At 38.9% G+C, this 23,145-nt stretch overlaps 1 protein-coding gene and 1 pseudogene across 1 annotated transcript; one reads left to right on the top strand and one right to left on the bottom strand.

Annotated features, from left to right (window-relative positions):
* Positions 1–18: 18 nt before the first annotated feature.
* On the top strand, positions 19–6,713 carry LOC121299433 (N-acetyllactosaminide beta-1,3-N-acetylglucosaminyltransferase 4-like). The gene is made up of 2 exons (XM_041227118.1): positions 19–739; positions 3,859–6,713. Exon 2 carries the CDS (start codon positions 3,866–3,868, stop codon positions 4,994–4,996), a length of 1,131 nt encoding a protein of 376 aa, XP_041083052.1. The 5' UTR covers positions 19–739; positions 3,859–3,865; the 3' UTR covers positions 4,997–6,713.
* Positions 6,714–16,692: 9,979 nt separating this feature from the next.
* On the bottom strand, positions 16,693–21,334 carry LOC121300257 (annotated as a pseudogene).
* Between the last annotated feature and the right edge of the window lie 1,811 nt (positions 21,335–23,145).

The raw sequence follows: 23,145 nt of genomic DNA, 5'->3' as shown, positions 1-23,145 counted from the left end.
ATGTAAAGATTTGTTGATATTTTTAATTTTTTTTGTTAAGAAATGGCCCAGTGCTGGATATTCCTTCCCTAATCTTCTTTGTGTACACCATGTGTCATTATTGATGGAAAAAGATGTCCCAATCTTAGACTTTCCACGTGTAACAATGTACAGGATTCTTACAGAAGCAACATTCTCCCATGCTTGAGAGATTGACTGGGAGGTCGATCCAATGCATTTAGACTCTAAAGCATTGTGTGAAAGGATAGGTTCCAAGATGTAACCAGCAGAATAAGACCCAGAGACTGAAGTCTGCAGTTTAAACGCTGGTTCACACCTATTAACAAAACAAACGCAAAACCGGACAAAATGAAAGTTTCAACAAAATAATTCACCATGCATTAATACATTCCCTACCAGGATAAACTTATTATGATCGAAATGTTTTCCAATGTGGAAAACGGCAGAATATATTTATCATTTCCTTGTCCAGCCCTCATCCCGACCCTACCCCTTTAAACCTGTTGGTTTCAATTAATTATATTCAGCGTTTCCCGGGCAACAGCAGCACCTAATCCTGAAACACCTGAGAGCTGCTTGAGGACACGGACATGGAAAGATTCAGAGTTCATTTCTTAATGATTCTCCTTAGTAGAGTGACCGGGGCGCATTTAATCTGTAGCCTCCACATCTAAAATTAGTTCACGTTGACCAAACTTTTTTTTTTTTTTTTCCCCTCTATCTTTCAATTCCGAACTGGGTAAGTGATGTATTTATTTGTGAACATAGTGATGTGGTTAGTTCAGTGTAATCGAGAAAAGGTTGTCGTACAGTGTATTTACTACTTTGCTTTCACCATTTAACGATGGGAAGTTTGTAAACATTGAAATGGAAGAACATTTCGGAATGGGGGTGAAAAAAGTTTACGACAGCATCAAGCAGTTAGGTCGCTAACACGCAAGTATAAACTCGTAAAGTGATTTTAAAAAAGAGACAGAAACAGATACAGTCAGACGTGTAGCGGTACCTATGTGTGTGTTTTTTTATTTTCATTTTAAAACAAAAAATATATTTTGTTTTTCATGTCAGCCCTCATACAAAAACGTAGGCATAGTGCAAAAGCACGGTTAAGTTTATGAAAGCATTGTAAAGACCAGTGAGGAATGGTAACGCATATTCACAAGCACCAGCGTTTACAATGGTAAGTGCTAGTAGATCATATCCATTAGGAAAACGCTGTAAAACAACAAAAACACAACTTTTAAAAAGAAAAGGTCGATTGTTCGGGGTACTGGCATCAGTTTTGCAAGCTACTGTAGCTCTCAGCTGAACTTGTCCTGGATTTACCAAGACTATTGATAGTTTACTGGCAAAATAATAAATGCATTACAAAATCAAGAGTCCCTTTTAACTACAGGGATTGTTGCAGTCTTGCGCCTTCATTTGTGTCCCAGTCAGAAGCAGTAACGTTGTTAGATCGTCCCGGTTTCGAAAATGATTTTTTTTTAAACTGTACCAGTGTGCTCAAGTTACCAGCAGTCTATTAGGTTGTGTTAGCGCCATTCAAAAATAATTTACAACTATGGATTATGCGTTTTAATAATTCTGATTGTGTGTAGGCCTGTGTACATGGAAAGCTGATCTATTTTTGTTTTATTATCTGGCTTTTTGTACAGAATAAATCTGTAATAAATACACCCGCTGTTTAATTTTATTTAATTATGATAGTCAGATTGTGTAATTATATATATATATATATATATATATATATATATATATATATATATATATATATATATATATATATATTACTGCTGTTTTACGGCTTCAGAGTTTCTACGGCGTGAGTGAATTTGAAGAAAAAAAATCGTCCCCGTTTTTCACTAGAAATCTGGTTTAATCATTTTACAGTAACTTCTAAATATTTGACGTGAGATATTATTGTATTAGCGGTGTGTTATCATTTCATCATGATGGGAATAAAAAGATTACAACGTAGAAAAGTATAACAAGTATATCGGTTTCGTTTTAGCTGTAAATTAAAAATAATAATAATAATTTCAGCGGGGATCCTAGTTGTCTGCAATTAAAAAAAAAAATTGTTATCCCGCAGTTAAAAGCAACATAGTTATCCATCGTATCCAAATTGACATGCGGGTTCGACTTGGCCCCAGATTCAGATAAACTGTATATCTAAAGTGTTAAAGTCCAATGAATTTCTTCTACTGAATATTCAGACCTCCATCTCTAAATCAAGCGATGCATTATGCTGTGGAGCTCAGCGAGGCGTGTGTGGTAAAGGGTTCAAGAAGAGCCATCCACAGCACGGCCCTGTTGTACTGGAAATAACTTGAAGCTTTTTTCTTTTGTTTTCATGGGTCTCATAACAGTTTAGCAGGCTACTCTCTTGCAGTGGCACTGGAACAACTAAAAGCTTTCGTAAGAAAAGATACCTGTTATAAATTTGATAAACTACAAGCCCCAGTACAGCTCATCCTAACGTCACTGTCAACAAATTCATACGGCAGCTCTGAAGGGACAAATCAACATTCCTACCAGACCAGCAACCGAATTACAGCGTGATCCTTTTATTGAAATACTAAGGCTGGTACTGTATCCCAAACGATATTACAAACATGAAAACATCAATCTTTTAAAGTTATACCACCAATCTAATTGCATTATCAACCCGCGACTCCTTAATATTTCCCGCGGCTGTGTTTTTGAATGATATTTATTTTGTTACAGCTTCTGGACTAAAATAGCGTAAAAGAGTAAAACCTTTGCAAATAAAAATATTTAATCAATTTAAGGCTGTTTTTAAATTAGTTTGAACTTGCATCAGGTCAATATGACCCAAAACATAACTGATGTACCTAAATTCCAAACATAATAGGAGGGTTAAACAAACCTAAACTATGGCTTGTATTTAATCAGTAAGTGATTAAAAATGCCTATCAGTGTTTCTGTTTAAAGAGCAATTAAGTCACAACCCACACTGCAAGTAGAACCATGTAAAGCCTTACTATAGAGTTAATTTTGTTTGCTTTTTTTCTGTCAACTCATTTCTTTAGTTTGAGGATTTAAATTGACAGTAATGTTGTATTGTCCATTGTTGAGCATCTCTTTCTGGGAATGTAACATAATACAACAACCGTGGGCACAGATATATAAAGCCTTGGATAAGCTGCTCTGTAATTTTATATGGCGTTCAATGAAAGGTGTTTTTCATCTGCTTTACATTTCCTGATTGGTGAGGGAAACACATTCTAATTAAATACCGAAGGTGCAAATCTTATGATTTCTTGGCTCCTAACCACCATTAACAAGCAACATTACAGAAGCATTTAAAGCAGAAAGCTTTAAATGCTTATTGTGCAAATTCCCTTATACAAGTTTACCAGAGAAAAAGCATAGGGAAGTGCAATAAGCATTTTGAAGCACAGATGGGTCTGGTGAAACATTAATAGATATGGCAAACCAGGGTAAACTATGGTACATGCATATTATAACCATGGAGAAACATATCTTCAAATTGAGAAGTTTACCATGATATTTTTGCAAAGTGTGATACAAAGTGATTCTATTAAGGGTTGTTTTACTGTCTGGCTTTTGTATAGGGTAAGTATTGGGGGGAATGTATTTCTGTGCAGGGGGTTGTGTTTTGAATACAGTATTGAAAATACAAATAAAGATCTAAACATAAAAATATCACTGGGCGAGATTCCCAGAGCTGTGGACTGCAAAACCACAACAAATGCCACCCTCACCCCCATGAGACAAAAATAATGCTAATGACGATTTGAAGTAAATTGTTTTGCGCGTCTAGCCAATTGTGTTTGGTTTGTCTTAAGCTGTCTTTTTCATGTTCTCTTACAGAAACGTGATGACTTTCTTCAGATCAAAATGGCTAATTGTGGCTGCACGGTATATCCTGTGTGCTTCGCTGCTAGTTTGCATTGTGTTTGTGAGGATAGACTTCAAACCGTCAACAGCGTCTTCAAAATCTACTTCTGTTAGTAAACCAGCCTTCTGGAAACACAGATCCAACAAGAGCCAAACTCTAACTGTCAAACCCCTGAAACAGACTTTTAAATGTGCTTCCAATGTGAGCGATGCAGAAATACCTGAAGACTATCCAGAGCTGCATCGTTTGTTCCTAAAATATAAGGGCTGCCGGACGTTCCCAACCCTCCTGGAGCCCAGGAGATGTGATGGGGGCCTCCACTTGCTGCTGGCTGTTAAGTCCACTGCTATTAATGTAGACAGAAGAGCCGCCATAAGAAGCACCTGGGGCAAAGAGGGGCTCGTCAAAGGGAAGAAAACCAAGCTGGTGTTCCTTCTGGGCCAGTCTGAGGACAGGGTTCAATCCCAGCCCCTTCACCAGCTCCTGGCTTATGAAAGCAGAGAGTTTGGGGACATACTTCAGTGGGACTTTGTAGACAACTTCTTCAACCTGACCCTTAAAGAAGTCCATTTCCTGTCCTGGTTCACCAGGAAGTGCAGTAGCGCTGAATTTGTCTTCAAGGGGGATGACGATGTCTTTGTGAACACGGGCAACATTATGGAGTACCTCAGCGATTTCAGTGCCAAGGAAAATCTTTTTGTGGGAGATGTCATTCTTAATGCTCGCCCAATCAGGGACATGAAAGTGAAGTACTTCATCCCGCAGGAGATGTACAGCCAGAAACACTACCCGCCCTACGCTGGAGGCGGAGGATACGTGATGTCTCGAGAGACGGTGATTGGGTTAGAAGACGCCGCACAGGAAATCGATCTTTTCCCAATCGATGATGTCTACGTGGGAATGTGCCTTGAGAAAATGAACGTGACGTTATCCATTCATCCGGGGTTCAAGACCTTCGGGATCCCTGATCCGATCAACCCCTTTGATCCGTGCCTTTACAAAGAACTCATGATGGTGCACAAACTCAACCCCACGGAGATGTGGATCATGTGGAGTTTAGTGAATGATGACAGAATGAAATGCGCTATCTCTCCAGGCAGAGCCTTGTAATGTTGTTCCTGTGAAAAGGAGACTGTAAAAACAGGTTCTATGGTTGTCGTTTTTACTTCAGCCTGAAAGCAAGATTAACCCCTTTGTATCCTCCTTTTCAGAGACTTCTCATCAGGGCATAATGCTGGTGTCACAGGACTGTTGGGGGCTCCTATGTTTGTATTGTATCCCATGGATGGAAATAGGACTCCCATTGTGTAGCAGTTTGATCCATTCCAGTTTAATAGCACACACCTGAGCTTGTTACCTATATTGTGGCTAATCAAATAAAACCTGGAACTGGTGAAACATCTATGCAATAGGAACCTAATTTCCAACCCTTCTAGCTCCTCTTTAGCAAATGTAATGCTGATGGTTTTTGGGAAAGGAGGGAAATGACAATCCTGTTTATGCTCATCATTGTGTTTCCAGTAAAGGGTGATAACCTTCTTTATACAGAATCGTTAATAAGAATAGTAAAAGTAGGGAGCACTGCACCATTAGGCCCACCTGTCTACTGTGAAGAATTCCAGTGACTTCCCTAGTAAAAGAGTTTGAATCCTGTTCGTGCCAGGGTGCTTTCCTTATGCCCTGATTGTCTTGGTCTCAAAGCCATCTCCTAGACCTTTCACATTACACTGTGGTGTATGCTCTAACACAAATCTTTGACATATGAATGTGTGCACTCCGGGATTATGGGCTACCTCCTAATGCATGTGCACTGGTTTCTTAATGGCACCAGTATGAAGTGCACCACAGGAGCTCGGAGCACATGCTTCTGTCGTGATCGGTCAAGGACAAGGCAACCCTGCATCTCGGTGATCAGCTGAATACACCTCAGCTTCTATTTGAAGACTAATGCCCAATAATAAACTGGGGATAACCAGAGGTTCAAACTGACATTTTAGATTTTGAATGAATCGTAGTCTGTATGGTGGAAGGTATGCTTGTTATTCCAGAGGTATAGACTGGCCATTTTATTTATGCTTTACCTTTTTATTTGTGTGTATTTTACATGAACGGGTGGGGTTTTGCAAAGGGTTTTTTTTGTGTGTTCTTGCATTGTGTAGGGGTGTTCTTGACAGTGTCTGCTTGTGTGATCTCAGGGAGGTTACCAGGCGTAATGGACCTGTAATACAGACAATATTCTTGTATGTTTTCTGGCTAGTCACTGCATACTTGATGTATTTAATGGGTTTTTTTTTTCAAAATAAAAATACTATAGTTTGATCATTTAATGTGGAGGTGTTATTTTGGTTTTTGGGGTTGAATGACATTGCATTACTTTTTATACTGTACATAAATACTCAGACCGTTTTTAATCAGTACACTGAAGCTATTTTAAGAAGTACAAATTTGCTTTAACATTCAATTAAGAGCTAATGAAGTCTGTTTTAAGTACAGAGTTAAAAGATGGCAGTGTTTAGATCAGTAAACTAGAAGCCAATGTATTTTTCATTATGTTCAGTACTCCATTTAGTGCCACAAAGCTTGTGTGTTACTTTTTTGTGTTCAGGTTCACTGATTACAATCCTTTCCCTCAAATACTGTAAGCCCAGCATCCATAAGGAAGTAAGTTCCCAAAGAATTGTTTGGGTTTAAAATTAACAATCCCTTAACTAAAATAACGTGTGTTTGCTGTACAACCTGACTGACCATTTAAAGAATGTAAAACTAAAGAACGCATTGTTTTCAAAAATCGATTGCCCACGATATACCTAAAATAAAAATCTGCTCGTCTGTGTCCTGTCTTACAATTTCTTTGGATTGTTTGATCCGTTTTGTTTGTTGATTTCTTGATGCCAGGTGGATTCTGATACAGAGAAAAGGATTAAGATTAAATTCTGGAGCAACAGTACACCGAATCACTCGGACCGATTGCAAACATCATATAATTAATCGTGCACTAGAAGCTTGTGCTATGCAACAATATTATATCAGCCAAGCCATACAGCATTGCTTTAGTTTGTATTGCTGAATTTCTTAATTTGAGTCTGTCAAGCCACATTATAGCTGTTGCATTTCTAACATGCATATTATTTCAGTTGTTCATTTGCAAATGGCATAGAGCTGTTTTGCCTAATCTGATAGCATCTGTATTTGCATTTTTTTCTTTGTACCTTTTGTAAGGGGGGGGGGGGGTCTTTGACTGCACCAAGTAAAAAATTAATTGGGTGAACTCATCTTTTGCACAAAATGCAAAGGTACTGTAGTCACATGTGGCAGCTTTACAGGAACTGCTTCCTCACCCACAAAAAGATTAGCAAAAATACTGGCCACATAGAAACTGAACAATATCTAGTTTTGCTATCAGGAACATTTATGGAGTACTGCAGTTCTTCATGGACATCTTGGTGATTGAAATATCCAGGGCATTCTATGAACGATTATATATTACATGTACAATGTATGAGGAAAAGTGTTTAAACCAAAACCAAACTGCTGCATTCCTAGAATTACTTTCCTTAGACCAAGCGCTGCATCTGCTTGGCAGCACGGTGTATTTTGGAATGGTGCTTTCTGGCATTAGTTTTGAATAAATGCAAGATAGATTTAAAATAGATCTAATTTAAACCCCACCGTTTTGAATAGGGAAAAAAAGTTATTCAACGCTAGATATCTCAACTCTTGCTGTGTACTACTTTACCTTGTTCTTAATGATCATGTATTACTCCTGCTGCATACAAGCCACTGGGCATCTTTTGTATTTATTAAATTGCTTTTCCAGAAATGAATACTGTGTCTCGTAGATAAGCACATCTTTTCATAACTGTCTAGGGAGGTGTAGACAAACAAACCAAACTACCGACATGAAGAGGATTACACAAGGAAGCGGACCGAATATCCTGGAGCGTTAGGTGCTATTTATTACTTTTTGCAAACTGCAAGTTGCTAATTAAACAAAACAAAAACAACTTTCATAGTAAAAGAATACTTAATTGTTTGATAATTCTGGTTCCCTTTCTGTTTCCTTTTTTTTTTTTTTATAACCAACCAATGCAGTGGCTGGATGAACTTGCAATGTGGTTTGTGTTATAGGAGGGTCTGTAGGCCAAATTGAATACTTTTTCGCCACGTGTGTCTTGCTGTGTTATTGTATATTTTCTTTTCACAGCTTCTGCATGCTGTTCCAAAAGATATTTTACTTGGAGAAAGTTTTGCTGATGTACTTTAAGTATGTAGTTTCGAAACTGCAGTCCAAAAACTAACATTGAATTGGTAAAAGCCGTTCATATCTGTATATGTATTTATTGTTAAACATTTAGAATGATTTATTGTGGGCATATGTTTTTGCAAATTCACCATATAGACATCTTTCAGAGAGATGGAAATAACGTTTCCACAGAATAGCAGTGTTCTTTCTTTGTGATTTTATACCAGCTTATTGTAGTATATTGTTCTATAATATCAATAACTTTTTGTGTGTGTGTTATTTTTTTTTTTTTTTTTAATAATAATTTATTCTAAAAGCATTGTTATTTTTACTATAGGGAGCAGTAGCACACTGGAGTATTTTTAGGTGTTGAGTGAAAAGAAATAATAGAAGGACTTTCCTGTAGGATTGACATTCTAGGTATAGGTATTTTCCACAACTCGTTTTCCAGGGCAGTTCTACTTTACTCTTAGATTTTTACAATTTAATTCAATCCCTTTTCGTTACTGTGTCTAGTTTTATATGCAAGAAGTTGTGTTCAAATGCAAAGACTTCAGGGTGTGAGTCAGTTTGCACAAGGAAGCAAATCCCATTCTAGTTTGTTACGTGTTTTGGTTTACTTTGGCTTGAATAATCAAAGCAAGGTTTACTCACAGTCCTACTTGAAAATCAAAAAAACTAATTTACAAAAGCAATCGTTTAGCACTGCAAAGCACACATTATCAAAGTAGGACTGGAGCAAATGTTCTTGGGAAGGACTTGCTGACTGCACTACCCTTATTTCTCCCTGGGATATAAATCTGGTGTTATCAAAGCATGGTCTCTGAATCAACATTTATATATAAAAAAAATACTAACACCACTGCATTGTAAATACTACAATCTGTAGTAAGACGATGGTAAATACTGGTAACTACTTTGTTGTGTATTCTTCCATATACAGGTGTCCAACACAAAACCGGTTTTTCCCCTATCAAACGTCAAATATGCTTCCCCACTCCCTGGCAGTCAGCACTGAGAATTTTAGTTTGAATTGGAAAAGCTTATCAATACTTACCTGAGTAGCAACAACTACAGAGCACACACACACGATATGAAAAAGATAAGGAATGTGATGTCAGGGAAGGCAGATGATACAAAGTAAAGGACTTTAACAGAAGCCCAGCTGTTACGTTGCACAACTAGGATCAGAACGAGGAAGGAACCAAATAAAACAGCACAGGATTAAGCTTTTTATTTATTTATTAATTTTTTTAGTTAATCATAAACAGTTGCTTATTTTTTCTAATTTCCTCTTAAAGAGCACAGTACTGTATAACCAAGCATGTTGTTTTATCAATGCAATGTTAACTACAAATAAATAAGTTGCAGATTAGATTTAGGACACCTAAAAAAAAAGTTAAGGAATTGGGATTTTTTTTTTTACTAATAACAATAGGGCCGAAGAAAGGAAAGGTGTGTATATATATATATATATATATATATATAGAGAGAGAGAGAGAGAGAGAGAGAGAGAGAGAGAGAGAGAGAGAGAGAGAGAGAGAGAGAGTAAAAGCGGATATAATTAATTGTCTTAACAAATTTAGTTAAACAAGACGAAAAAAACGGAATCACTAGGTGTAGTATTCAGTGCCAGCTCGCCCAAAGCAGTGGTTGTTGCTTTATTTGTATAAATAAAGGTTTGCATCTCTCGACTTACGGCGTCATTATCATATGTGGACACAGGATCAGGTGGATCTATTCTATTTTACAGTGCCTCCGGGCGCTATCTTATGGGAAGACAGTATCCGTTACGATACCTGTCCGTGTCTCATGTCCACCCCGAAACTGCATTACATTGCTGGAATGTTTACATTGTTTTTTGTGTACCTTTCAACTAACTTCTCAGGGACATTGTAAAGAAAAAACAAATATTGCACGCCAGATACTATCTTCCTGATTGCAGTAGATACCGGTTGTTCTCGGTGGACAGGTTCTGAGGCAGTCGCCGCATTTTCCCGATGATATGCAAATATGAAATGCTAACCTCATGTATTGCATCCAGTTCTGTTCTCTTACACTCCAGAACATTTCACCCGGTTACAAATGCGAAAGGGATAATTTGAGTCATGAGTCAGGATTTGCGACTTAATTATTATCTCGAGTTATCATTAAGAGAGATACGCGCGCATATGTCCTTTCCACGATACAGTAGCCTACGCCATACAACAGTTAGTAGCTCCTGAAGAATGACTCGCAAGAGAAACCTATTTTACCCGATGAAAGTCTTCACGATAAGGCGTGAATTGAGACATGTGTGTCTTAGTGATTTACGAGCGACAATGATCGAGCCCGATCCTGCTTTTGTTCTCAGAAAGGGGGTGCAACTGCAATGCAACGTGATTCTACCAAAATGACAATATTGCAAAGACTGACCGAGAAATTACAAAAGAAGAGAACATCAAATGAGGCTGCCAATCTCTTACAAGTATAAATCACTAACTCGTGCGCAGGAGATACTATTTGTTGTGTTTGTTGAATTCACACCATGTTCTCTGGTATATGCGTTGCCACTCCATTCAAATCCAGCCCAGAGCTTATTCCAACCAGCTCTTTGTTATTTAATTGGACCTGGGTGTGCTATTGCCAGGGTCGTAGCGTACAACAAGACGGACGCTTAGTTAAAAATCAGCTAGGTACATTTTTGAAATACAAAAATATATCTAAAGATTGTATTTTAAATAATAATAATAATAATAATAATAATAATAATGTGCCCACTTACATTTCTAAGAGTGGCATATAATCGACATATTTTCATATTGTATGCTACATGCCCCAGGAGGAAAGTGTTACAGCGTTTCGATAGATTAGGCCACAGGAGGATTGGCAAACTCTATTTAAAGTAAAGCCTTTTAAACCAGTGTTTTTAATCGTGGCATCATACAGACACAGCAGTCCGATCAGTCTTAGCACTAGCATCAGCAATCTTATCAGTCCAGCAGTGTCAGCACCAGCCTTACCAGTTTCAGTTGTAGCATCAGTGTCATCAAATAGATGTTTGCCTCAGTAAAAATGTGTTCTTAGCTACACCCCTGATTGCTGCACCTGAATGGAACAGACTGAAAGAGCCAGACGTGAGTAATACTCAAACAGACTATTATATATTCTGAGTGTAAATGCGTACCGCTATTGTCCTAGACGAAGACTACCTGTTCCCGAACAGATACAGTTAATTTATCGACAACTCCAAGTCTAACTTTTTTTTTTTCTTGTGTAACAATAAAAACATTTTTCTAAATAAATCAATCAAATGGTTATTCTTTTCCTTGAAGAGCAAGCTGCATAGGCGCTGAGCCTCTTCATGGTTAAATCGAGGTGTCGAATCGACTGAATAAGGAAGGGATCGCCATCTGCTGTTAGACTGGGGGTGCAGGTTTGAACACTGGATGTGTTTTAAATGCATGCCGTTCTTTGTCGATGAAAATGCTCAGGTTGCTCCAATCGTCTCGTGCAGGGGACAGACCGGGTGTAAATCATATAGGCCGTTTGCTATCCTATAGGAGTCGCGTGCTTCTGACTGCACTTTCGTGATCGCGGGGGGGGGGGGGGGGGGGGGGGGGGGGGTCACACGTGTCAATAAATATAAAAATAAATAAATAAATAAAAATAATGGCATTATAATAAATCTAGGATGTTGTTCTACAGATTTCAGAATAATCTATTTTAATGACTTGCAGTGCGTTCGATACAGCACACAAACATTACTTCTGTTTTTCGGTTCTTCGTTTGATATTCAGAAAAGCTTACGCGTCTGCAATATTTCCAGTTCTTGCGCTTTGCTAGTGTGTGCAACTCCACACCGGAGTTTATTTTGATGAGTTGTGAAAGTGCCGAGCACACTTTCAGGTGTTAAAGGGGGTGGTGATTAGCACTCCAATCAATTCCGAGTTTGCGTTGATAATTTGCCAATAGGAACGGATTTGCACATAGAGTTGTTAAGCGAGCCTAATTCCCCACTAGGACTCTATATTGGGACCGTTTTGGGAGCAATACCGCAAATAACAACAACATGATAATTGCAACGCATCAATTTTGCCAGCGTGGTATGGATCCAGACGTACCTTGTTAAATAACCAGCTCCAGATTAGTTCGAGGGATATGATTATGAACAGAGCAGCTTTCTTGCATTGACGGGGGCCCTGACTAATTGCACGCCACAGCTTCACTTAAACACTAGGATACTACACGTTTGGCAGAACGAATTCTCAGACACTGTAGTTAAGGCACAGAGAAAAAGTTTAATCAAAATAAATATCTAGATAATATTATTACATTGCTATCGGTCGTTATATAAAAAAATCAGCGAGTGCGCTAGATAGAAAATAACACTTTCATTTCACATACAGTCGACTACATCGTTTAACATGTTCTAACATTGATCGTTGCTATCAATGCTGTTGTTTCTGCTATTAAGTGGGTGCAGGCCCGCCCATTATTTTTTAACGATTATAAAGTATGTAGTCCACCCCGCCAGAATGAGCGCGCCTAGCAGCACCGTGTAGCTGAACAGCACGAAGGTGAGGACCTGCTTTAAAACCCGCAGGTAACGCAGCGTGAAGGGTTCCCGCTCGAGCAGTCTGTACTCCATTTCCACAGTCAGGGTGTGCAGTTTCTTCTCCTCGTGAATGCAGCTTGTAATGGATTTGATTATCTCTGTCTGTAAGGAAACAGAACATTGTGAAAAAAATTGTGTTGCAATATATATATATATATATATATATATATATATATATATATATATATATATATAATCTGTCTGTTGTGAAGACAGACAAACAGCTGGTTAAATCTCGAAAGAAAAGAGTTAGCGGGCACGTTTCCAGCATTGAGTTGGGCCCCAGATGCACTTGTTCAGAAAGGTAAGCCACGCTTAAAAAGAGTTTCAATAAACACGCAAATTACACAATAAAATGTGTTTTATGCGTTTATGCGTTGTTGTTTTTGTTATTATTATTATTATTATTATTATTATTATTATTATTATTATTATTATTATTATTATTATATTATTTATTATTTCAATTGCATGTACTGAATATGTCAAATCATTTTTGCAAGCTATAGATTATGCATAATAGTCCGACCTGCTGCTTATGGACGTTAAGAAAGTCAATAATGTTAAAATACATCTCCAGTAAATGATGGTGGTGCTGCGAACTCCTTTCGTTAATAATTAATGCATTAATTGCTCCTAATGTACCTCATGGATCTTTACATTTGCTAATGGAATTTTTATGTGTAACACATAACCGATGTTGTCCACACAAAACTTAATTGCTACTAAATGTGTAATGTCAAAGCACGACTATCGGCTTTATAGTGTGCTGAGATATATGTGGGACAAGCATAATAAAAACAAAACGTGTGTAGAGAAAGTTCGAGCGCCTGTGTGCTCATTATTTGTACATAAGAGGATTTTTTTTATTAACCCCGAATGTCGCAGCATTATTTAATCCTATATAAAATATATTCTTAATGTATTCAAAGAACCCAATACTAATTTCTCCCAATCGATTGCGGCGTGGTGCTCTGTCCATGGTGCTGAAACCTAACACCGTGTTTAACTGGTGTTGCGGCGGATTGGCAAAAAAGTTCAATAAACTTCATACGATTTCAAACACGGACAGTCTACATCAGGTCCTAAATAACAGAACGAGCACCTAGCAAATTATGTAAAGTTGAATTCCGTTTTAATTGAAAAACTTCAATGCAGCCCTAATGATTTATTTGCATCTACACGACTATGCTAGACTGTATTGTTTGTGTTAACCATGTAAAACACTTGCAAATATAAAACGCTTTTGCATAACACAAAATAAATAGCTTTTTTTATTCAAATGACTTTATCAAACTTCAGTGTTGCTTGAATTGTGAGAATTATCGTAACTTCGTGATCTCCAAGCATACAATATTCATATTAGTCGTATAGTTTCTTTAAAAACGTAACCAACAACGCTAGCTAACAGCTCCCAGTGTGTTATTTGCATGCATCAATTCACATTGAATGAATAACTCACATTGGTCCCAGTGAGTTCTCTCTATGAAGCCACGTCCAGAGCAAAACTATCCCAGTCTGTTTGTCTCCTGCAGTTTAATCCAGGGTACGCAAGATTCTCTTTGCAGCTTGCACAGCTACTAATGGCTAGGTGTGGTCACGAGCTATTCAATTGATTACAAGAGCCCTCAACCCTTGGGCTTGTCTAATGGGTAGATGAGCTACGTCAGAGTACTGCTTTCTTCTGACATCTACATTTAGTTTCTGCTTTTGTTTCATGAGTTACTTCAGTACACATTATCAGTTAAGACTTTTATCATTTGCAGATGAACCAGAGCGGGCATCTTAACTCAGATTGACACATTCGCTCCATTTCAAGATAACATTGCAAGATGTGAATGACGATTATTAAATTATCCTGCAGAGTCAAATAGTCTGCTTCCTTCACTTGTGTTACAAAGCCTTTCAGCCCCATGGTCTTTGTAATACTATCCTAGAACTTGAATAATTCAATCAGAATTGGATTGAATTCTGTCAATAGCAAACTGTAAATGTACAAAGATTATTTGTGTTTTGTCACGGGCATTTTCAACTTTTGCTTTTGTATAGAACTTAATACAATTTGAACAATAAGACACACACACGTGTGTATGTGTGTGTGTGTGTGTATATATATATATATATATATATATATATACACACACACACACACACACACACACACACACACATCTTCAAATAAACACATGTTTAATATTTTGTGGCCTGCATAAGATTCATTTTATTTGCCTGTTTATCAGAAATTATATGACACATGGAGAGCTATACCTGACAATTGCTATTATAACCGTAAACTTGTTTTAGGATAGTATAAATCGTGTTTCAGTTTACATACATATGTAGGTACGTGTTAATATCATGGACCTGCATTGCATTTTAATGAGATCCCCAGAACTGTAACTTTTTCTTTACGTGTCAGTTTGCATTTTCTGGAGAAAAAAAATGATTCTAGGTATAGGATTTCCTCTTGTTATTGTCTAACTCGGTTTTCCGATCGTGGTCATTCTATCCTCAAACTAGCAGGGCATAACGTAGAGCATGAATAGTTGATCGATCTATCTCTGATCAAACTCCACTGCCCACTGAGACATCCTTCACTTGCCAACATGAGCAAATGGCCTGCTAATTTAATCAGCGTCCTCTTCTATTAAATCACTGCCTCAGCCACAGCAGAACCTCCAGACAAGAGCGGACCATTATCCGGCTGATAAAGGAAGCCTGTTAGCACTAATTGCTCTTCAAGAGAACAGCGCAGCTCAGGGATTGCTGTTCGCTGAAGACTATATTTTTTCTATTACTCGTTTTTAAATACTGTTTTGTCTTGTCTAATAAAGGTCTAGACACAAATTTCAACGGAATTAGCTATAATAATAATAATAATAAGTCTAGTAGTATTGTAAACTGATTTTAGAAGATATATATGTTTTAAAATAATACTTTACCATATAGGATGTTAATGTTTGTTTTATATATATAATGTATATTGCATCACCGCAGGACAGATTTTTGCAAGGAGGTCCCATCTGACTCATTGTGTGACCCTGAGCAAGTCACTTAACCTCCTTGTGCTCCGTCTTTTGGGTGAGAGGTTGTTGTAAGTGACTCTGCAGCGGACGCATAGTTCACACACCCTGGTCTCTGTAAGTCACCTTGGATAAAGGTGTCTGCCAAATAAACAACTAATAATAATGGGTTTAGTGGAGGTATGCCTGTCACTCCAAGGGAAACACAAAGCCACTTTTTCAGGAACAGTGGCTTGAAACCAGCTTCCAGATGAGGCAGTATCAAACCCGAAGCCTCCCCTGGTGTGCCATGCAGTGGCCTGAACCCCAGTCTCCTGAAACCAGGTTCCAAGCCACGAAGTGGCTTTGTGTGCCCTCAACTTTTGGTACAATACAGTATGTCATGATGTCTGCTTATCCAATTGAGACAGAACAGCCAGGAAATTAATTATCACATGCTGCTGAAAGTGTCTGAGGATAGATGAAGGAAGCTGCTCATTCATCCATACCTGTGTCATTTTACATACACTATCTGGTGGATATACAGGAGAGTCACTTTTTCATGCTACCGATGGCTCCAATGTTATATTGACAGCTGAGATGGGGATGTACGTTAATAACTTGGTTGTTTTAGATTATTTACAAAATACAACAATATGTAACCGATTAGATTCTAGTGCTAACTTAACACAAGATTAATATCATGAAAGAACAAAAAGGCTAGGTTTGGGGTTGAGTTTTAACAGTGATTCCCTTTTGTGTTGTTTAACAATCCTTCTGGTTGGTTATTAATGCTTCCACAGCCCTCTGTTTCCTGCTGAAGATGGACAACATTATTTCTGGCTTGTTTGTGTATACACACACATTTGTCATTGCAGAACAATGTATTCTTTTAATAATGGACTTTATTCAGCTTGATCACAGGCTGGCTGAATATACAAGCATAACAGTATTGCTGCAGGATATGTATCATACAAACCAAAGCACAGTAGTAATTTACAGGCCCCATGTAAGCCCACATATTCCGAGCAGAATATCTGATTCAGTGTTTCATTATCTAAGCAGGGCAGCCTGCTCTCCATTTTCCAACCACGCTTGACTGTCAATCCCAATCACTTAACCTTCAAATTATTGTTGACACGGGTATCTGTGTGGAACTGATAAACAGTAATAACACGTCATCAGTCTGAAAAGCCTGCTTTTTCTGTAACAGGGTAAGTACAGATTAATGAGTGTGTATCAGTCAGTCGTTTGAGCAGCTGTGCAGTGTCTGGGCAGTTCTGAGGCAGGCAGGCAGGCGTGATGTACTGGAAATATCACAAGAGATAAAGAAGAGAACTCTTCCAGGAACACTGAGACCCTACAAAGTCTTACCCAGGCTCCGTAACTAGTTAGTGTGTGTGTGTGTGTGTGTGTGTGTGTGTGTGTGTGTGTGTGTGTGTGTGTGTATGTGTGTGTCCGAGCAAGCCCGTCAGTCACACTCGAGCCCTTATAATAGTGTACTACAGGGATCTTTTAAAACAACCCTTTGAGAATGGTTGATAATGACAGTGGATGTATTTTCAGTGCTTCGCACACACAAACATTATATCGAGGGTTATTCAAAACTAAGTAAGCTTTTTGTTATTTCCAGACAAGCAACTAAAAGCCAAACAACCTGTGGCCTGTACACTGCTTGACAGCACATGGCTCAGTCTTCTGAATAACTTTGTAAGTGTGTATCTGTCTCTGTAAATTGAGTGTACTGATAAAGGCTGAAAAGCACAGAAGAGCTCATGTCAAATGGTAGCTCGTTAAGAAACCAGACCCTGCCGATCGCTTTGAGTGCTCCGGTTCTTTCCAGTCTTGTTGGCAATTAATTTTATTTTAGAAGGGGGTGCTTCCAGCTTGTCCATTAAAGACTTGATCCAGCCTGTGCCGTTGATCAGTTTTGTGGTGGCGATGATGTACTCCGTTCCGCCGTCCTCCATCTGTGAGAGGAAGCGCAGTGCGGCGATTTCGGCGTAAGTCACTCTTCCAAGGAAGAAGACGAGGGTGGTTCTGTTCTCTCCTTGCTGGCCTGTGTGCAATAAACAAAATACTAAATAAATAAATCAGTATATTGGCAGAGCTGCCCTATAGATAATCCAATTTGCACTTCCCTAGAACAAAAAAACAGGCATGCAGAAACACGGTCTTGTACAGGGAATTACTCAGTCTCTCTCTGCCAAAATATATGACTTTTACCCAAGATGTGACTCTCGACACAAGAAGTGTGAAGTTCTAATCACATAGAAGCTAAGCAATAGACGTTACAAATGTTTTTTTTTTTTAAAGACGCAAGTTTGTAAGTGGCCTAAACGTAATTAACTCTGCTATGCACGCCTCAGCTGCTGTTTCCAGGATCAGCATACGTTTCTTACAGAGTCCAGAGGGTAACTTCTGCCTCTCCTCAAAGTGCGGTCCTGGTAACATCTTGAGCACCTCCTCAATGCTGCGCTAGTCGGGCCGCACCAGCAACTGGGCTAGGCGGACACTCAGAGGAGCATAACCGCTGTACACGTAGGAAATGTCACTTAACTCTTATTGCAACCAGACATGAACGCACAAAGTACGGCTGGTGGCAAAGACAAGAGGAAAGGGCAGGTCTGGTAAAATGACGTGGCAGTGAAACGGTATGTTTTAACAAGACAAAGCCCGTAATCAAATTCACATATATTTCATTTACAACCGATAGTTTCTCATTCCCCCCAATTAGTTTTCTTTCCATTACTTGTTGCAGCCCCTTGTCTGCAGTTCATGCTCACACTGATACATTATCTACACTGCTGTGTGTGAAACCAACAGAGAGATCCGAAAGGAAAACCTAACTCTGTATCGTTCATCCCATTTTCAGCACTGCTACTGCGTCAACAGAAGGGTGCTTCTTACCTGCAGTATCTCTCTCCTGTAATAGTCCAGCACTTTCTGCGTTAGTCCATTGTTACAGACAGACTGCATACACACCTGGCGCAGGACCTTAATCAAGGGATCCTGCTGGGCGATGCAGTCCTCGATGCAGCCGTTTACCTGCAAGAATAAACTCCTACCTGAGAAAAGGACAACCTTTTTATTTCTTTTTCTTACATGCATTTCTACCTCAGACTGGGACCTAAGAGTCCTGTGAGGTTCCAGTGTGATTTCCGACAGCATAGATGGCGCTATATCAGCACTGAAAGTGTATTTACCTTGTCTGTGTCCACCCCTGTCATGAACTCCTGTTCCACTGTTAGGTTATAGAAGAACGATTCGGAGGCTAGAACAAAAAAATATATACAACCACTCAACCGTTTTGTTTTTGGTCTCTAATAAAAGACTGAAAATACACACGTTAACAAATAAATAAAAAGAAACAACCTTTTCTTGTTTTTACCAAAAGGATCCTGGAACAGCAGCTCCACAATCCATACTAAACAACATTACATTACTGAGTTTTATTATCACCGCTCCAATGAACCAGCAAAGACCCGTTCTTACTTGTAATGTCTTTGATGAGCTCTGCAATGGACGTGTGGTTCGCTAGGGAGCTCCTTGCTGCTTGCATGTGTGGCAGCTGTGACACAAACTGTTTGATCTCTCCCACTGTTTTAGCATTGTGTCTCTCCCAAAGTAGAAAAATGTATAGCTTTTAGGATGCTTTCGTTTTTGCAGGTTTATGGTACCTTAAAAACACACGCACTTGCAGTTACATTTACTGGGAAAGGCTTTGTATTCTTCTGAAAATGGTCTTGATTGAAGTCCCATGATAATATTTTATCCAGCACGAGTGAACCACACAATCTCAGTCCCTGTGAAAATGGACTTTATTTAGACAAGTCCAGGCATGGTGCTGATAATGAGTTCTTTAACAAAGGGCTGTAACAGTGCCAGGGTAAAATTAAACAGTCGCCTGTTTCATTAGTGCAAAGACCACAGCTGAGAACAGCAATATATTTTTTACATAACGGAAATAGAAATGACCTCGAATGCTGCCGAGATGATTTTTGCCTTCTTGCTCAGCACCGACCCGACGGCATTGAAGTTCTTGTCTCTGATCTCAGCGTAGAGCTCCTCTGCGGAGTTCAGCTGCAGCTTCTTGGGTTCGGTCGGGAGGTCCTTCCCACCCTCGCCATGATTCTTCTGAGTGAACTTCTCTGGAGCCAGTTTCACATAGCCTGCAGGCACCGTAGGGTTACACTGGGTTAAAGACAGCGTACACTACAACAGACACAGTCATAAAGGGTTCACTTCGGTTTTGCATAATTCTATTTATACAAAACAACAACAGTGGAGACTACAGTTAAGCTGACCTGGACTATTTGCATTTGCACTCAGAGCTGTAAATGACAAAATCTTTTTTGACTCCTGTGAGCAAGTTAAATTATTATATTTCATTAGATTTTAGGACAGGGAACTATCAAGAGCAGGAGAAGTATGGTACTGATTTTAAAATATTAATTCTAGAAAACTGACTTGTATAAATAGGGTGGCGTTCAACAGCAAATGTATCACACAGCAATCAATGCGCTGTAAAGTGATTTTGATAGAAATCAGCTGTACAGTATCTAGCAGTACTAAAAAAAACTTCGGAACAAGAAGGCTTTACCTATACAATGGGATTTAATCGATTGATCGAAACGCCAGTGTAGCTTAATACCGTCACAATTTACTCCTCAATAAAGGCTGTAAAACGCAAACATACCACAATGCATGTTAGTCATTTTAGTACATTTCTCTTTATATTTATATCCACCGTTTCAGATCAATTAAATAAGACTGCAACTTGTATCTTATGATTGGGGATTGTAGTTCTGCAAGTGGGAAAGTTGTCACAGTGAACGGGTCAATGCATCCTGGAAGGACTCACCTTTAGTAATGCTGTACACTTCATCAATAAGCCCTTCGTAAGTGAGCTGCGTGGCCATGGGGGTCCACATTGCGGTCGAGGAGGAGCAGCGAGTCAAACAAGGACAGGATCTGGTTCTGACTTCCAGCAAACTCCTTCTTCGTTCTCAGCATCATATTGGCTACGTACTGCAATTCAAACAAGAGTATTAAAAACGAACTGCAGCAGTGTGCCACCCACAAGCATGGCATTAAACCAAAGTAAGTACTGTTTACAGAACCCCTTGCCAACCTAAACAAATGAACGAAACCTTGATGAGAGAGACAGACCCTTAGAGGACTGTGTCAGGATGAAGTAGCTCCACTGGCAGCAGGGTTTCATCACAACCTACTGATGCAGCATTTCTAATGAGTTCTGCCTAGTCGGAAGGTATATACTGTCCGTCTGTGATCTGGTGTTGCTTTTCGCTCTAAAACACTAACTGTGTCGCAATGAAACGCACCCTTGCACACTCTCCTTAGCAAGGCATTGAATCTTGTGCCTGTTTCACGGTTCATTCTTCCAGTCAGAAACAGAGCTGTGCCGCTTTAGATAGTGAGGTTCATTTAGAAAGTCAAATTTACATGCAGCTCATCTATTTTTCTCACTCTTTGTAACTTGGATTCAATGTGTTTTTTTTTCTTGTTTATTTGTTTATTTTTTATTTTTTTTAATGCATCATCCTTATTAAATTGGACGCGTCGGTACGTTGCCGCTTTGTCATTAGACAGTTTGGAATGGTGTCGGGGTCGGTTACAGTTCTATTTGATATAAAATCATTATATGCAATGACCGCACAATATCACTAGATGGTGCTGTTCAGAAGAGTTGCAGGGTGTCTTGTGTGTTAAAGCTGGCGATGGCTATTTAAATCTGTTAGAAGGCTTGGCTATTATAAAGTACTTGCTTTTCTTTATAGAACCATGCGTAGTAACACTGTGTCCTTAGTACTGCGACCTCTCTGCTCAGTATAGAAGAGTGAGGGATTCTGTTACGTTTAACTTTCGAGTCTACAATCATGGGGCAGTGAAACGTGTTACTGTAGAAGGGCGTGTATTTTAAAACCTTCAGCTAAAGGAACACAAAGCCTCTTTTCCAGGAACAGGAGCTTGAAGCCTGGTGTGCCGTGCAGTGGCCTGAAACCTAGTCTCCTGAAACCAAGTTCTAAGACACACAGTATCCTCATGTTCCCTCACAATATACTACATTGTGTGGTAAAAGCATTCATATTGCACACCTGCGGGGATGTTAGAATTGGAATACTGCCTAACAACATATAAATGGGTTCTTGAAAGGGGCTCCGTTGTTTTCAGCAGTCTCGGTTAACGAGAGCATTCACTTGATCCCAATCCCAGCTTGTCCGATTGCCTGGCTGTCACAGTAGTTCTTTTCCAATCATTTCTGCCATGCATGGCTAGCTGCTGATGTGACATGCAGGCCATGTGTCTGTCCTCTGTGTCTGCACAGGTCACAGGGAATCAGAGCAGGGCTTTGACAAGTGCCAGGTGCTACATACTCTAATAATCCCCAATGATATAGGAGTAAAAGCAAAGGAACGATTAACATTACAACTACGTTTTCAATGGTTGATCATTTAAAAATACATTTTCAGCAATCGCTTTAGTTTTATTCATATTAAAACATAGTTTCAATCATCTTAAAACATTAGTGTATTGAGCTGTATATACATAATTTTTCTTTTGTAATACAACCCTGATTGAGTTGACTGCAACTTGCCTCCTTATCCCAACATATCCATCAAAAAAAAAAAAAAAGTTCAACTCAACTGTATCCATCTGATATTGATTGATCTATTTCTGTACCTTCATCTGATGCAAAGAAGATCTGGTTAATAAAACACGAGGAACACAAATAGTGCTCTCTGGCCGTGCAGAATTAACGAGAAAGATAAAAACCTAAAAAAAGTAGATTTTAAGTAATGTAGGAGGAAAAGAAAAGCAGGCTTGCCCCCCCCCCCCCCAAAAAAAAAAAAAAAAAAAAAAAAAAAAAAAAACACTTTAATCTTTTAACCCCTGAAGGTACACAAGGAATTGAGCGGCTGTTCAAAACAGTTTTTTCTTAAAATACATTTTAGAGTGACTCAAGTATCTCATTTTGAACCCAGTTTTGTGCACCTTGTTGCAAAAATAATAAAAAGTCAGTGTTTTTATTTGTGTTTCTTTGTACCTAGAAGGGTTAAAGAGACTGCTGGGATCGAATGACAGAATCGCATTGGACAAGAGTCCCACGAAAACCACCTTGTTTTCCAGATTTCAGTTTTTCTTTCTGGCAGGGCACGTTTGTTTCTCTAGTTACTCCAGCTGTTCATGAATGAGGTACGATCTGATCCTTCCATTCTCGCTCTGCTGCAAACTCAAAATACTGTAGGAATCTTCAATAGGCAGGCGGCATCTTTTTACCTGGGAGAGGGGAAACCAGCCATTACGGTGCAGTCAAACTTTTAGGGTTGTGGCTGAAAAATTGGCTTAACTGAGTCCAAGTGAACACCTAGAAGAACAGCGGAACGAGAATGTG

The sequence above is a fragment of the Polyodon spathula genome, chromosome 25 (assembly GCF_017654505.1).
Source record: "Polyodon spathula isolate WHYD16114869_AA chromosome 25, ASM1765450v1, whole genome shotgun sequence".
NCBI lineage: Eukaryota > Metazoa > Chordata > Actinopteri > Acipenseriformes > Polyodontidae > Polyodon > Polyodon spathula.
This window is presented reverse-complemented; position numbering and strand designations above follow the sequence as displayed.